Source organism: Quercus suber, unplaced genomic scaffold, assembly GCF_002906115.3.
Source record: "Quercus suber isolate HL8 unplaced genomic scaffold, Cork oak 2.0 scaffold_114, whole genome shotgun sequence".
NCBI classification, from domain to species: domain Eukaryota; kingdom Viridiplantae; phylum Streptophyta; class Magnoliopsida; order Fagales; family Fagaceae; genus Quercus; species Quercus suber.
This window is the reverse complement of record NW_027069579.1, coordinates 608,738-620,693: the sequence shown is the minus strand read 5'-3', so window position 1 is coordinate 620,693 and position 11,956 is coordinate 608,738. Positions and strand designations below refer to the sequence as shown.

The 11,956-nt window shown below is 35.4% G+C and overlaps 2 protein-coding genes across 2 annotated transcripts; both read right to left on the bottom strand.

Annotated features, from left to right (window-relative positions):
• Positions 1-478: 478 nt before the first annotated feature.
• On the bottom strand, positions 479-3,835 carry LOC136061520 (S-adenosyl-L-methionine-dependent uroporphyrinogen III methyltransferase, chloroplastic-like). The gene is made up of 4 exons (XM_065775561.1): positions 3,460-3,835; positions 3,272-3,341; positions 2,461-2,738; positions 479-1,424 (listed from the first exon to the last, which is right to left on the bottom strand). The coding sequence occupies exons 2-4, from the start codon at positions 3,315-3,317 to the stop codon at positions 1,275-1,277; spliced, it is 474 nt and encodes a 157-aa protein (XP_065631633.1). The 5' UTR covers positions 3,318-3,341; positions 3,460-3,835; the 3' UTR covers positions 479-1,274.
• Positions 3,836-4,031: 196 nt separating this feature from the next.
• Positions 4,032-8,072, bottom strand: LOC111988572 (S-adenosyl-L-methionine-dependent uroporphyrinogen III methyltransferase, chloroplastic). Its single transcript, XM_024020364.2, has 5 exons — positions 7,426-8,072; positions 6,570-6,647; positions 6,373-6,442; positions 5,586-5,863; positions 4,032-4,560 (listed from the first exon to the last, which is right to left on the bottom strand). Exons 1-5 carry the CDS (start codon positions 7,966-7,968, stop codon positions 4,411-4,413), a joined length of 1,119 nt encoding a protein of 372 aa, XP_023876132.2. The 5' UTR covers positions 7,969-8,072; the 3' UTR covers positions 4,032-4,410.
• Between the last annotated feature and the right edge of the window lie 3,884 nt (positions 8,073-11,956).

Sequence of the window (11,956 nt, the reverse complement as noted above, 5' to 3'; positions counted from 1 at the left end):
CAACTCATTCATCCCAATGAAGCTAAACTCGCCACTACTTAACCAAAAAAAAAAAATTAAAAAAAAAAAAGAAAAAAAGAAAATTTTTTTTTTTTTTTTTTTTTTTTTTTTTTTACTTAAGGCTAAATGAACATATTTTCAAGTGAGAAGAGAATCGTTGTTTCTGTTTGCCCTGTTTATTTGTCAGTTGATTGGAGCATCAATAGATTGTTCATTTTAAAATATCACATAGTAAAAACATGTTATTTCATTCAGAGTTCATTCAAAACATTATCAATGCAATAAATAAAGAAGCAGACATCAAAATGAAGCACCATGCCAAAGTACAACTCGTTTAGTCCCCTAATAGGAGAACAAATGTTGCAACTTGCAAGCATGATTTCATATCATATGGCTTAATATATATATATATATATATGCAAATACAAAAGTTACAATAAACCATAATTTCACACTATGCATCACCATTCATCCAACATTTTCAGGGATAAAAGATTGTCTCTTTATTCACCAACTCATTCATATGCAAATTCAAAAGTTAAAATAAACCATAATTTCACGCTAATCATCACCATTCATCCAACATTCTCATAGATAAAAGAATGACGATTATCAAGAAAAAAAAAAAAAAGAATGTCTCTTCATCTACCAACTCATTCATCCCAATGAACCTAAACGCGCCACTACTTAACAAAATAAAAAAATATGAAAAAAAGCTAGAGTTTTGTAAGCAAATAATAAAGGGCCCTTCCAAACTGCAATCAAATTGCCCTCATTTAGCATGTCCACAAGTAATCAGCATTGTCCTTGTGCACACAGTGCAATCAAGAATGCAATTATAACCTCATTAGAGGTAAACCAATGTATCAAGGAACTCAATCTAATCAGGCACACCTTAATCAGATGAAATCACACTTTTTCAGATGAATCTGATCACAGCTAAATAACTCAAAAGTTAGCTTTCCTTTGTTGATACAAGCAAAGAGACTGCGGCTCTCTTAATCTTCGTTGAGACAAATTCAAACTCCATTGTGCCTTCAGCATGGATTTCAACCAATCTAATGGAGTGTTAGAAAGGCGTCTTGCATGTAAGCCTACTCAAAAACCAATTTCACTGAATCTCAAAATCAATTATTGAAACACCAAACAAGTATTGAAAGATCTTTCCCATCCAGAAGCATCGTCTAGTCAACCTTTCATTATCGGCCACCATAACTGTGAATTCAACTGATAACAAATTGAATGTTCAACATTTCTTCAGGCCCAAATTTTGTCTATTTGGCCTGTACCAAACAGGATGCTTCATTCATAGAAAGTGACCACAATGGTGAAAGTGCAACAACGTTTCCAATGATCATCAGTGTTGGTGATACTAACTCTACTGTTGTAATTTTATTAGCAAGATCCTTCAGTTCTGCAAAAACCTGTATGATTGAGAAAGCAATGACAGTCAATTGTTGGCAAAAACAAACATAAAATGAACCACCACCTGTCACACAGACATTAACCACTACATTATCTTTCTTATAAGTGAACATCAACCTTTACAGGTTTCCATTGATGAGTCCTTAAACTTGAGATTTTGAGGCTTAGTATATTTTATTTTATTTTTACTTTTAAAGGTCCATGCACGGTAACTACAATTTCCTAGAGCTTGAGTTTTTCACAAACAACCCTTAAGGTTTTTGAGCATTCCCAGTCAATTTATTAGCCCCTAAAATAAATGCCTAGTTACAATAAACACACACATTTAAAACATTTTATTTACTGGTATTTAGATAATGAGTGACATGGTGAAAGGTAAATGATTTTGACATCATAAACCTAGAAAGGCCAATAATATATCATCATCTAAAAGCAAGCCTAGTTTAAATTTTCATCTAGTGATCAGACCTTTCAGCTCATCTAAAATCTCAGGTTAAACGTTCATAATTTTTATAATCTCCAACCCAACACCCCCCCACACCCCCCCCCCCCGCCCTATTATTTCAACTTGCACTTAAATTTTGTTATAGATGTACTTGTTGAAGTACAGCAGAACATCCCCACAACAAAAAAACTCCATTTAATTTTTATGAGCCTTAGAATTTGATTATAGTATGTTATTGCTCATTAGGATTTTATAAAATTTGTTGCCTAAAAAACTACAAGAAAGCAATTGCAATACAAAATAAAGACCAAAATGAAAGCAAGGTGTAAACTTATGTTGAAGCAAAATAAAAATCCTTCTTTCACAATTTTATCGTGCCAATAATGAGTCAAAACAAGAAAAAATTTCAGAACAGTAGGAATTCCAGCAACTTACTTAAAGGAGTTGAAAAATTAGAGAAAAGCAACAAATGAAAAAGTATGCTATTTGTAGACACTTCATTTTGTACTCCTTAGGACTCGAGCCCCCATGGGCGCTTGCGCCCACACTATTTACACCCTAAAAACAATTACACTAAGAATTGTGCTTACCATGCGTTGTTGTGGTGTGGTCCCTCGCTCAACTGCAACAGCTGGTGTATTAGGGGGAAGACCATGATGCATTAACTTTTGGGCAAGTGAAGGGAAGGTTGATAAGCCCATATAAATCACTAAGGTTGAATCAGGGTCAGCTGCATTTTCTGCTACAAACAAAGGATCTGTTCCTCCTTTCCTTGAATGCCCAGTGAGAAATCTTACACTATTTGCAACACCTCTGTGAGTTAGTGGAATCCCCAACTCTGCTGCTATTCCTGAAGCAGCAGTTATTCCTGCAAAAACAATGAGCATAAAAATTAGACTCTTTGGAAGCCTTTCTATTCAAGTTATGTCCCTAGTTTCATGCATCAAAGATCACATCATCATTCTAAGACTATTTTCCTCCCTCCATGAAAGAATTCTCCCCATAAATCAATGTACATTGTCCTTATATAAGTCAATGACACTATTCCCCTCACCATTTTGCCAAGCCTTTATTTGGAAACCTTTCTGCCACACTTTCCAAGTGATTCACAATGAAGTTAGGTTTTTTGAATTCTCTAGATGTAGAGAATAATTTGACTCAAAATTGCCAATATCAATGTTACGTTTTATCAAAACCACACATTCCAGATTTTAATAATCACTTTTGGAGATGGATTTCATCTTCCTGTCCTCGCTCAATTCAACATGATCAATCATTTTCTCAAAATGCTATGTCAATCATTATGGTTCCATTCAATTATTCATGAAGCATTCAACTTCTCCTATATTAACAGTTTCATCTTAATAATGAGATTTAAGAGACCACTCCACTATTTCATACCTGGAATTACTTTCACATGAATCCCTTGCTGCTGCAAAAAATCCATCTCCTCCCCACCTCTCCCAAACACCTAAAACCCCAAGAACATATTTCAGGGAAAAAAAAACTGAACAACAGAGCAAATGAAATTACATTTCTGGGCTAATACCACTACATTGCCCAGTAAAACATTTGCAGACAGAACTCACCAATGGATCCCCTCCTTTAAGTCTCACAACAGTAGCTCCTGCTTCAGCAAAACTTAGAAGCAACTCATGTATTTCCTCCTGTCACAAAACCAACTTAAAATAAATTCATTTCTCCAATCCCCACATGCACAATTGTACAAACACCTATTTTCCTGTCTAGGTGACTAACGAGCAATATGGGTGCCCCTGCATGACTTCCTAAGGTACCCATTTTTCAGCAAATCAAACCAACCGCATATTTAAGGGACCAAAATCAAACTAACCCTATACCTAAACGACCAAAATCAAAACCAGCCCCATATTTAAGGAATCAAAATCAAACTGACCCATAGATAGAGGGACAGAATTGTTCCTTCTTTTCAATTTTAGGGACCAAATCCGAATTTCTTATATCTGAAGAACCTTAATTGAACCAATGAACTTACACTAAAAGCATTCTTCATGCCCCCTCTCCCAAAAAATAATAATAATAAAAGCACACCCACAATCCCAATTCATTGTTTCTACCAATATCATCAACCAGAGTTTTAAATCAATATTGTATCAAGGAACTCAATCTAATCAGGCACACCTTAATCAGATGAAATCACACTTTTTCAGATGAATCTGATCACAGCTAAATAACTCAAAAGTTAGCTTTCCTTTGTTGATACAAGCAAAGAGACTGTGGCTCTCTTAATCTTCGTTGAGACAAATTCAAACTCCATTGTGCCTTCAGCATGGATTTCAACCAATCTAATGGAGTGTTAGAAAGGCATCTTGCATGTAAGCCTACTCAAAAACCAATTTCACTGAATCTCAAAATCAATTGTTGAAACGCCAAACAAGTATTGAAAGATCTGTCCCATCCAGAAGCATCGTCTAGTCAACCTTTCATTATCGGCCACCATAACTGTGAATTCAACTGATAACAAATTGAATGTTCAACAATTCTTCAGGCCCAAATTTTGTCTATTTGGCCTGTACCATACAGGATGCTTCATTCATAGAAAGTGACCACAATGGTGAAAGTGCAACAACGTTTCCAATGATCATCAGTGTTGGTGATACTAACTCTACTGTTGTAATTTTATTAGCAAGATCCTTCAGTTCTGCAAAAACCTGTATGATTGAGAAAGCAATGACAGTCAATTGTTGGCAAAAACAAACATAAAATGAACAACCACCTGTCACACAGACATTAACCGCTACATTATCTTTCTTATAAGTGAACATCAACCTTTACAGGTTTCCATTGATGAGTCCTTAAACTTGAGATTTTGAGGCTTAGTATATTTTATTTTATTTTTACTTTTAAAGGTCAATGCACAGTAACTACAATTTCCTAGAGCTTGAGTTTTTCACAAACAACCCTTAAGGTTTTTGAGCATTCCCAGTCAATTTATTAGCCCCTAAAATAAATGCCTAGTTACAATAAACACACACATTTAAAACATTTTATTTACTGGTATTTAGATAATGAGTGACATGGTGAAAGGTAAATGATTTTGACATCATAAACCTAGAAAGGCCAATAATATATCATCATCTAAAAGCAAGCCTAATTTAAATTTTCATCTAGTGATCAGACTTTTCAGCTCATCTAAAATCTCAGGTTAAACATTCATAATTTTTATAATCTCCAACCCAACACCCCCCTGCCCTATTATTTCAACTTGCACTTAAATTTTGTTATAGAAGTACTTGTTGAAGTACAGCAGAACATCCCCACAACAACAAAAAAAACTCCATTTAATTTTTATGAGCCTCAGAATTTGATTATAGTATGTTATTGCTCATTAGGATTTTATAAAATCTGTTGCCTAAAAAACTACAAGAAAGCAATTGCAATACAAAATAAAGACCAAAATGAAAGCAAGGTGTAAACTAATGTTTAAGCAAAATAAAAATCCTTCTTTCACAATTTTATTGTGCCAATAATGAGTCAAAACAAGAAAAAATTTTAGAACAGTAGGAATTCCAGCAACTTACTTAAAGGAGTTGAAAAATTAGAGAAAAGCAACAAATGAAAAAGTATGCTATTTGTAGACACTTCATTTTGTACTCCTTAGGACTCGAGCCCCCGTGGGCGCTTGCGCCCACACTATTTAGACCCTAAAAACAATTACACTAAGAATTGTGCTTACCATGCGTTGTTGTGGTGTGGTCCCTCGCTCAACTGCAACAGCTGGTGTATTAGGGGGAAGACCATGATGCATTAACTTTAGGGCAAGTGAAGGGAAGGTTGATAAGCCCATATAAATCACTAAGGTTGAATCAGGGTCAGCTGCATTTTCTGCTACAAACAAAGGATCTGTTCCTCCTTTCCTTGAATGCCCAGTGAGAAATCTTACACTATTTGCAACACCTCTGTGAGTTAGTGGAATCCCTAACTCTGCTGCTATTCCTGAAGCAGCAGTTATTCCTGCAAAAACAATGAGCATAAAAATTAAACTCTTTGGAAGCCTTTCTATTCAAGTTATGTCCCTAGTTTCATGCATTAAAGATCACATCAACATTCTAAGACTATTTTCCTCCCTCCATGAAAGAATTCTCCCCATAAATCAATGTACATTGTCCTACTCACCATTTTGCCAAGCCTTTATTTGGAAACCTTTCTGCCACACTTTCCAAGTGATTCACAATGAAGTTAGGTTTTTTGAATTCTCTAGATGTAGAGAATAATTTGACTCAAAATTGCCAATATCAATGTTACGTTTTATCAGAACCACACATTCCAGATTTTAATAATCACTTTTGGAGATGGATTTCATCTTCCTGTCCTCGCTCAATTCAACATGATCAATCATTTTCTCAAAATGCTATGTCAATCATTATGGTTCCATTCAATTATTCATGAAGCATTCAACTTCTCCTATATTGACAGTTTCATCTTAATAATGATATTTAAGAGACCACTCCACTATGGCATACCTGGAATTACTTTCACGTGAATCCCTTGCTGCTGCAAAAAATCCATCTCCTCCCCACCTCTCCCAAACACCTAAAACCCCAAGAACATATTTCAGGGAAAAAAAAAAAAAAAAAACTGAACAACAGAGCAAATGAAATTACATTTCTGGGCTAATACCACAACATTGCCCAGTAAAACATTTGCAGATAGAACTCACCAATGGATCCCCTCCTTTAAGTCTCACAACAGTAGCTCCTGCTTCAGCAAAACTTAGAAGCAACTCATGTATTTCCTCCTGTCACAAAACCAACTTAAAATAAATTCATTTCTCGAATCCCCCACATGCACAATTGTACAAACACCTATTTTCCTGTCTAGGTGACTAACGAGCAATATGGGTGGCCCTGCATGACTTCCTAAGGTACCCATTTTTCAGCAAATCAAACCAACCGCATATTTAAGGGACCAAAATCAAACTAACCCTATACCTAAACGACCAAAATCAAAACCAGCCCCATATTTAAGGAATCAAAATCAAACTGACCCATAGATAGAGGGACAGAATTGTTCCTTCTTTTCAATTTTAGGGACCAAATCCGAATTTCTTATATCTGAAGAACCTTAATTGAACCAATGAACTTACACTAAAAGCATTCTTCATGCCCCCTCTCCCAAAAAATAATAATAATAAAAGCACACCCACAATCCCAATTCATTGTTTCTACCAATATCATCAACCAGAGTTTTAAATCAATAGCAAACCAATTCTTAATTATAAAACGATCAAAAAATAATTACAAACTCGAATAGATACAGATGGAGGCAGAGTGAATAAAGAGAAACCCAGTTCAAAATCAAAAGAAACTCAAATATTTAACCAAAGTTGTGCATCAATTGAAAAACCATTCCTAATTTATAAAAATACAAAACTTCAAATAGATACAGATTAATGCAGACTGAATAAAGAGAAACCCAGTTCAAAATCAAAAGAAACACAAACATTCAATTCACAGAATATGCTATACATATATAGATAGATAGCTAGAGAGAGAGTGTGTGTGTGTGGGTTTTACCTGGGTTCTACTATGGTACCCAGCAGTCTTGCCAACATAGAGGAGCCTAGCATTAGGTCCAACCAAATCCAACACGTCATTGGAGACCAACCGATCATACAAGAGCAAATCAGCACTTTGAATGACTCTCACAGCCTTGAGTGTCAAAAGCTCAGGGTCCCCAGGTCCTGTCCCCACCAAGAACACATTCCCTGGCCCACACTTCTTCCACCCGCCACACCCTTCTCTCTCTCTCTTCTCTCTCAGCACCTGAAGCAGCTTCTTCAGCTCTGGCAATTGCAGTGCTATCTCATTTTGCCTAACTGAGTTAGAATCAGGTGGTGGGGAAGAGCAAGATGCTATGTTTTCTATGTTTTCCAATTGGGTCTTGTACAACCATTGGTCCCTGTGGTACCTCTCAATGGAGTGCTTTTCAGTGAAAGGTGAATGAGAATTATAGTGTAAAGAACAAATGGGGTGAAAGTTTAAGGCTTTAGTTGGTCTGATATGGTTTGAAGATAAAGAAGAAGAAGGGAAAGATTGGAGCCTAGTGCAAAGCGCCATATGAGGTCTTTGTGTCGAACTTGAACGAGTTTAAGCTATAAAGTACAAGTCTTTCAGAGTATTAAGAATGGAAAAGAGAGAGTTTGAGTTTGATTTGAGTTCGGTGTTTTTTTGGGCTTTTGAGGAGGCTGAGAAGTCAAGGTGGCTTTTGGGCTTTAAAAGGGACATCACCTTAAAAAAAACAAAAACACAAAAAACAAAAACAAAAAAATGGCATTTGTATTTTTTTTTTTTACTCGGCTTGTTAACCTAGTCCAGTTTTAATTTATTACTTTTGGGTTTATAATTTATTATTACACTGAAAAATATAGCATTTAAAAATTTTTCTTTTTTAAAGAGGTTAATGTTGAAATTTCTTACCCTCAAAGATAAAGTACTTATCAAAAATAGTTTGAAATTAATCTCACCACATTCAAGTAAAGTAAAGAAATAATTCTCAATGAGAGGATAAAGAACACTGAACTATATATGCATTGAGGGAAAATTACGGTTAATTTCTTTGTGTAATGTTTTTATGGTATGTTTGGGTGATATTATGTATGTTTGTGAGAATCTTCCTGAAATTATGCATGGAATTTTTTTTTTTTTTTGAGAAACATGCATGGACTTATTCTTTCATATGCTATGAGATTTTTTTTAATGAGAAATATGCCATGAAATATTTACCAAATTTGTTCTTTTTTATCAAGTATCCAATCATGAATAATGCTCTTTACTTTCAATAAATTATCTTCTCCATGAATGCGTGAAACCAAATTTTTACTCTAGTTTGTAAATTACAATCATTTATTAGTTTTTTTTTTTTTTTTTTACAAAACTTAGGGTTTTCATGGTGGAGATGATTTCAACATCTGAAGATCATTACTGTTGCAACCATTGAAACTTAAAAGAAAAGCAAGCGGGGAGCTTGTAGCTGATTGAAGAATTCAAGAAAGAAGTAGTCCGTGGATTCGGAGCCTGCGCGGTCGTGTCAGGAAGTTTTACTGGTGGGTAGCATTAGGAAGTCGAGCGGGGAGCTTGTAGTCCTTCTGTAAGAACTTCAATTCTTTCATAGTGAATTCAGGTAGCCTTGAGGATCGGTAGGTCAAATCCTCCCAGGTTTTTACCGTGTGGTTTCCTGGGTGATCATATCTTGTGTTATTTATTTTCCGTTGCTTTATATTCTTGATATGATTGTTTGGATGTTTTAACCTAGAATTGCTTAATTTGACTAAGTAACAACTTGGCTAATTAATCTAGCTACGCAATCTGTGTGTTTAAGGGGTCTAAACCGTTCAAGTGGTATCAGAACGTGGTAGCTTTTTTGTTTGAGATTTTAATCTCTGAGCTGATCCTTGACCCCTGTTGTCATGGAGCATGGACACTCTCTGTTTGTTCCTCCTCATTTTGATGGGAACAACTATGCCTATTGAAAGTAAGGATGAAAGCATTCCTGAATCCATTGATGAAAGGGTTGGAATTCCGTTGAATACGGATGGGAGAAGCCCGCTACTCTTGTGAGTGAGTGACAAACTTCTGAAAAGAAGCAGCAAGCTTCAATAGCAAAGCTATGAATGCTATCTTTAATGCTGTTCTATGTATTTAAGAGAATCTCTAATGTTGAGGTTGCTCATACTGCTTGGAAAATCCTCCAAACTGTGCATGAAGGCACAAAGGCAGTTAAGATAAACAAACTGCAGCAATTAACTTCTAGGTTTGAAAACATTAGGATGTCTGATGATGAATCATTTGATGAATTTTATGCCAAACTGAATGATATTGTTAATTCTGCTTTAATTTGGGTGAAATCTATGATCAACCTAAGATTGTTAGGAAGATTCTTAGATCTTTAATTGAAGACTTTAGACCCAAAGTGACTGCCATAACTGAAAGCAAGGATGTGGACTCCATCCCTGTTGATGAGCTTGTAGGATCTCTTCAATCCTATGAGTCTGACCTACCTAAAGTGAACAAATCCAAATCAATGGCTCTTAAGTCATTGATGATATTGATGTGGTGGATTTGATGATGAGCTCTCTGCTACAGAGATTGCTATCTTGCCAAAAATTTTAAGAACTTTCTTAGGAATACAAATAGAAAGGCAAAGAGGTACTACACTGCTGAACCTAGAAATTTTAGGAAGAATGATCCCACTAAGGTTAACAATTTGAAAAACCTAGAGAAAATTCTGGTCAATCTTCTAATAACTCTTTGGTCCTCAGTGTTTGGCTGTCAAGGTATGGTCATGTGAAATCTGAATGTCCTACATTCTTAAGGACTAAGGGTAAAAGCTATGGCTGTAACCCTTAGTGATAATGAGGTTTCTGATGATGAGTCCGGTGGTGACGAGGATGAAAACTTCATTGCTTTCATGGCTACTGCTATAGTCAATGAAGGCATATCTGCTGAGAACCCTTCTGATGGGAACTCTCTGAAGATGCAGATCTTCAAGAGGCCTATAACAAACTTTGCAAAATTGCTGCAAAAGATGCTATGAAAGTTGATCTTGGTCTAAAGAAAATTGATTCTCTTGAGCTTGAAAAGAGAAATTGCTTGTTAAACTGTTTGATGCAAATGAACTTTTGAATAATGTTAAATCTGAGAACATGCTTTTGCTAGATTAAAGTGAGAACTTTGGAACATGATTATCTGTTGCTAGATCTGCTAGTTCTAAACTTGATCACATGCTGAAGTTCAAAAGTATCCTTCTGATAAAACTGGTTAGGATATGTTGAAAGCATCTTTGATACTGGACCACATTCCACTACTTTGTTCCTTCTTCTTCTTCTGGACCTTNTCCACCATGAAAACCCTAAGTTTTGTGTAAAGGAAAGCTCCTCAAAGATCTCACACGAGATTCACACAAAACAGCAATGTATGAGCAACAATACAATATGGACAACCTTCAAAAACGTGGCTAGGGTTTTGTTTATATACCTAGGGTAAAAACATAAAACCCTAAACGTTTAATGAAGTAGGGCTGAGTTGGAAATTCTGCAGAAAATTCAACCTGTGCGATTTTCGATTGATCGAGTCTATTATTCGATCGATCGAGCCAGGCCGAGAGTCCCAAGTACTTCTGCAGCCACTCGATTCCAATTTTACAATATTAAACCAACTTTAAACAAGTCTAAATAAGACTAAATACAATGTTTTGATCATGGTTTGCCAACATTACAAATTAGAGTTCTAAATACATAAAATCCTAAGACCTTAGAACCTAACAGATTCTATTTTGTAAACCATCACGAACAGACTCAACTGTAACTTGACTAGCTTTTTTGGAATATAGTTTAGATTTAGCTAGCATTTTCTTGAATCGTGACAACCTATGTATATATATCTCCACTAAATTTATTAGAGTAACATTGCATTTGGCATTGGCTAAAAAATGCAGCTTTTTATGTTGTATGTCACATTAAGAAGTTTGTTTTTTGTGTTTGTTCCTATTTTTGATTAATTTTCTTCCCACCAATGGCAAATGAACAAAGTTGTATGACCTCAGTCACATATTCTGAGCAATAAAGGCCCTTCATAAACCACTTGTTCACCTCTCCAATTGATTGGCTGGGTAAATTTAAACTCAATGCAGCTAGCTACCAAGTCAAAATTTGCATGCTCAGCCTGTCTTGAGAGGAATAGCAGAGTGAAAATCGTTGGTTTATGGGATAAAATGCTATATGATACTCTAAAAATGTGAGCCTCTTCAGCTCCCAAAAAAAAAAAAAAAAACAAAGGCGATAGAACCGATGTCAGTTATCCCACACAAGGTTGCTCCATTTATATTTGTGTCTGTTTAGAAACCGCTTATCTAGGTTTTTTGCTAAATTTTTTTTTATGAAAGTGGGCTGCAGTATACTTTGTCCTTAGAAAAAATTTGAAAAAAATGAGAAAAAAGGGGAAACAAAAATGAAGTTTTAAAAAGTTGTATATAAAAATTAAAAACTGAAGCTTAAAACTGATGTCAAACTCATGTACACAAAGCAAGCCATGTTTGCAATCTAAATGA

Coding starts and splice junctions, on each gene's coding strand:
- LOC136061520 (XM_065775561.1), bottom strand. CDS start 3,317: ATGGATTTTTTGCAGCAGCAAGGGATTCATGTGAAAGTAATTCCAG. Junction 2,739..3,271: donor TCATGTGAAAGTAATTCCAG/GTATGAAATAGT, acceptor TTGTTTTTGCAG/GAATAACTGCTGCTTCAGGA. Junction 1,425..2,460: donor CCACACCACAACAACGCATG/GTAAGCACAATT, acceptor TCAATCATACAG/GTTTTTGCAGAACTGAAGGA.
- LOC111988572 (XM_024020364.2), bottom strand. CDS start 7,968: ATGGCGCTTTGCACTAGGCTCCAATCTTTCCCTTCTTCTTCTTTATCT. Junction 6,648..7,425: donor GGTACCATAGTAGAACCCAG/GTAAAACCCACA, acceptor GTTTTGTGACAG/GAGGAAATACATGAGTTGCT. Junction 5,864..6,372: donor TCACGTGAAAGTAATTCCAG/GTATGCCATAGT, acceptor TTGTTTTTGCAG/GAATAACTGCTGCTTCAGGA.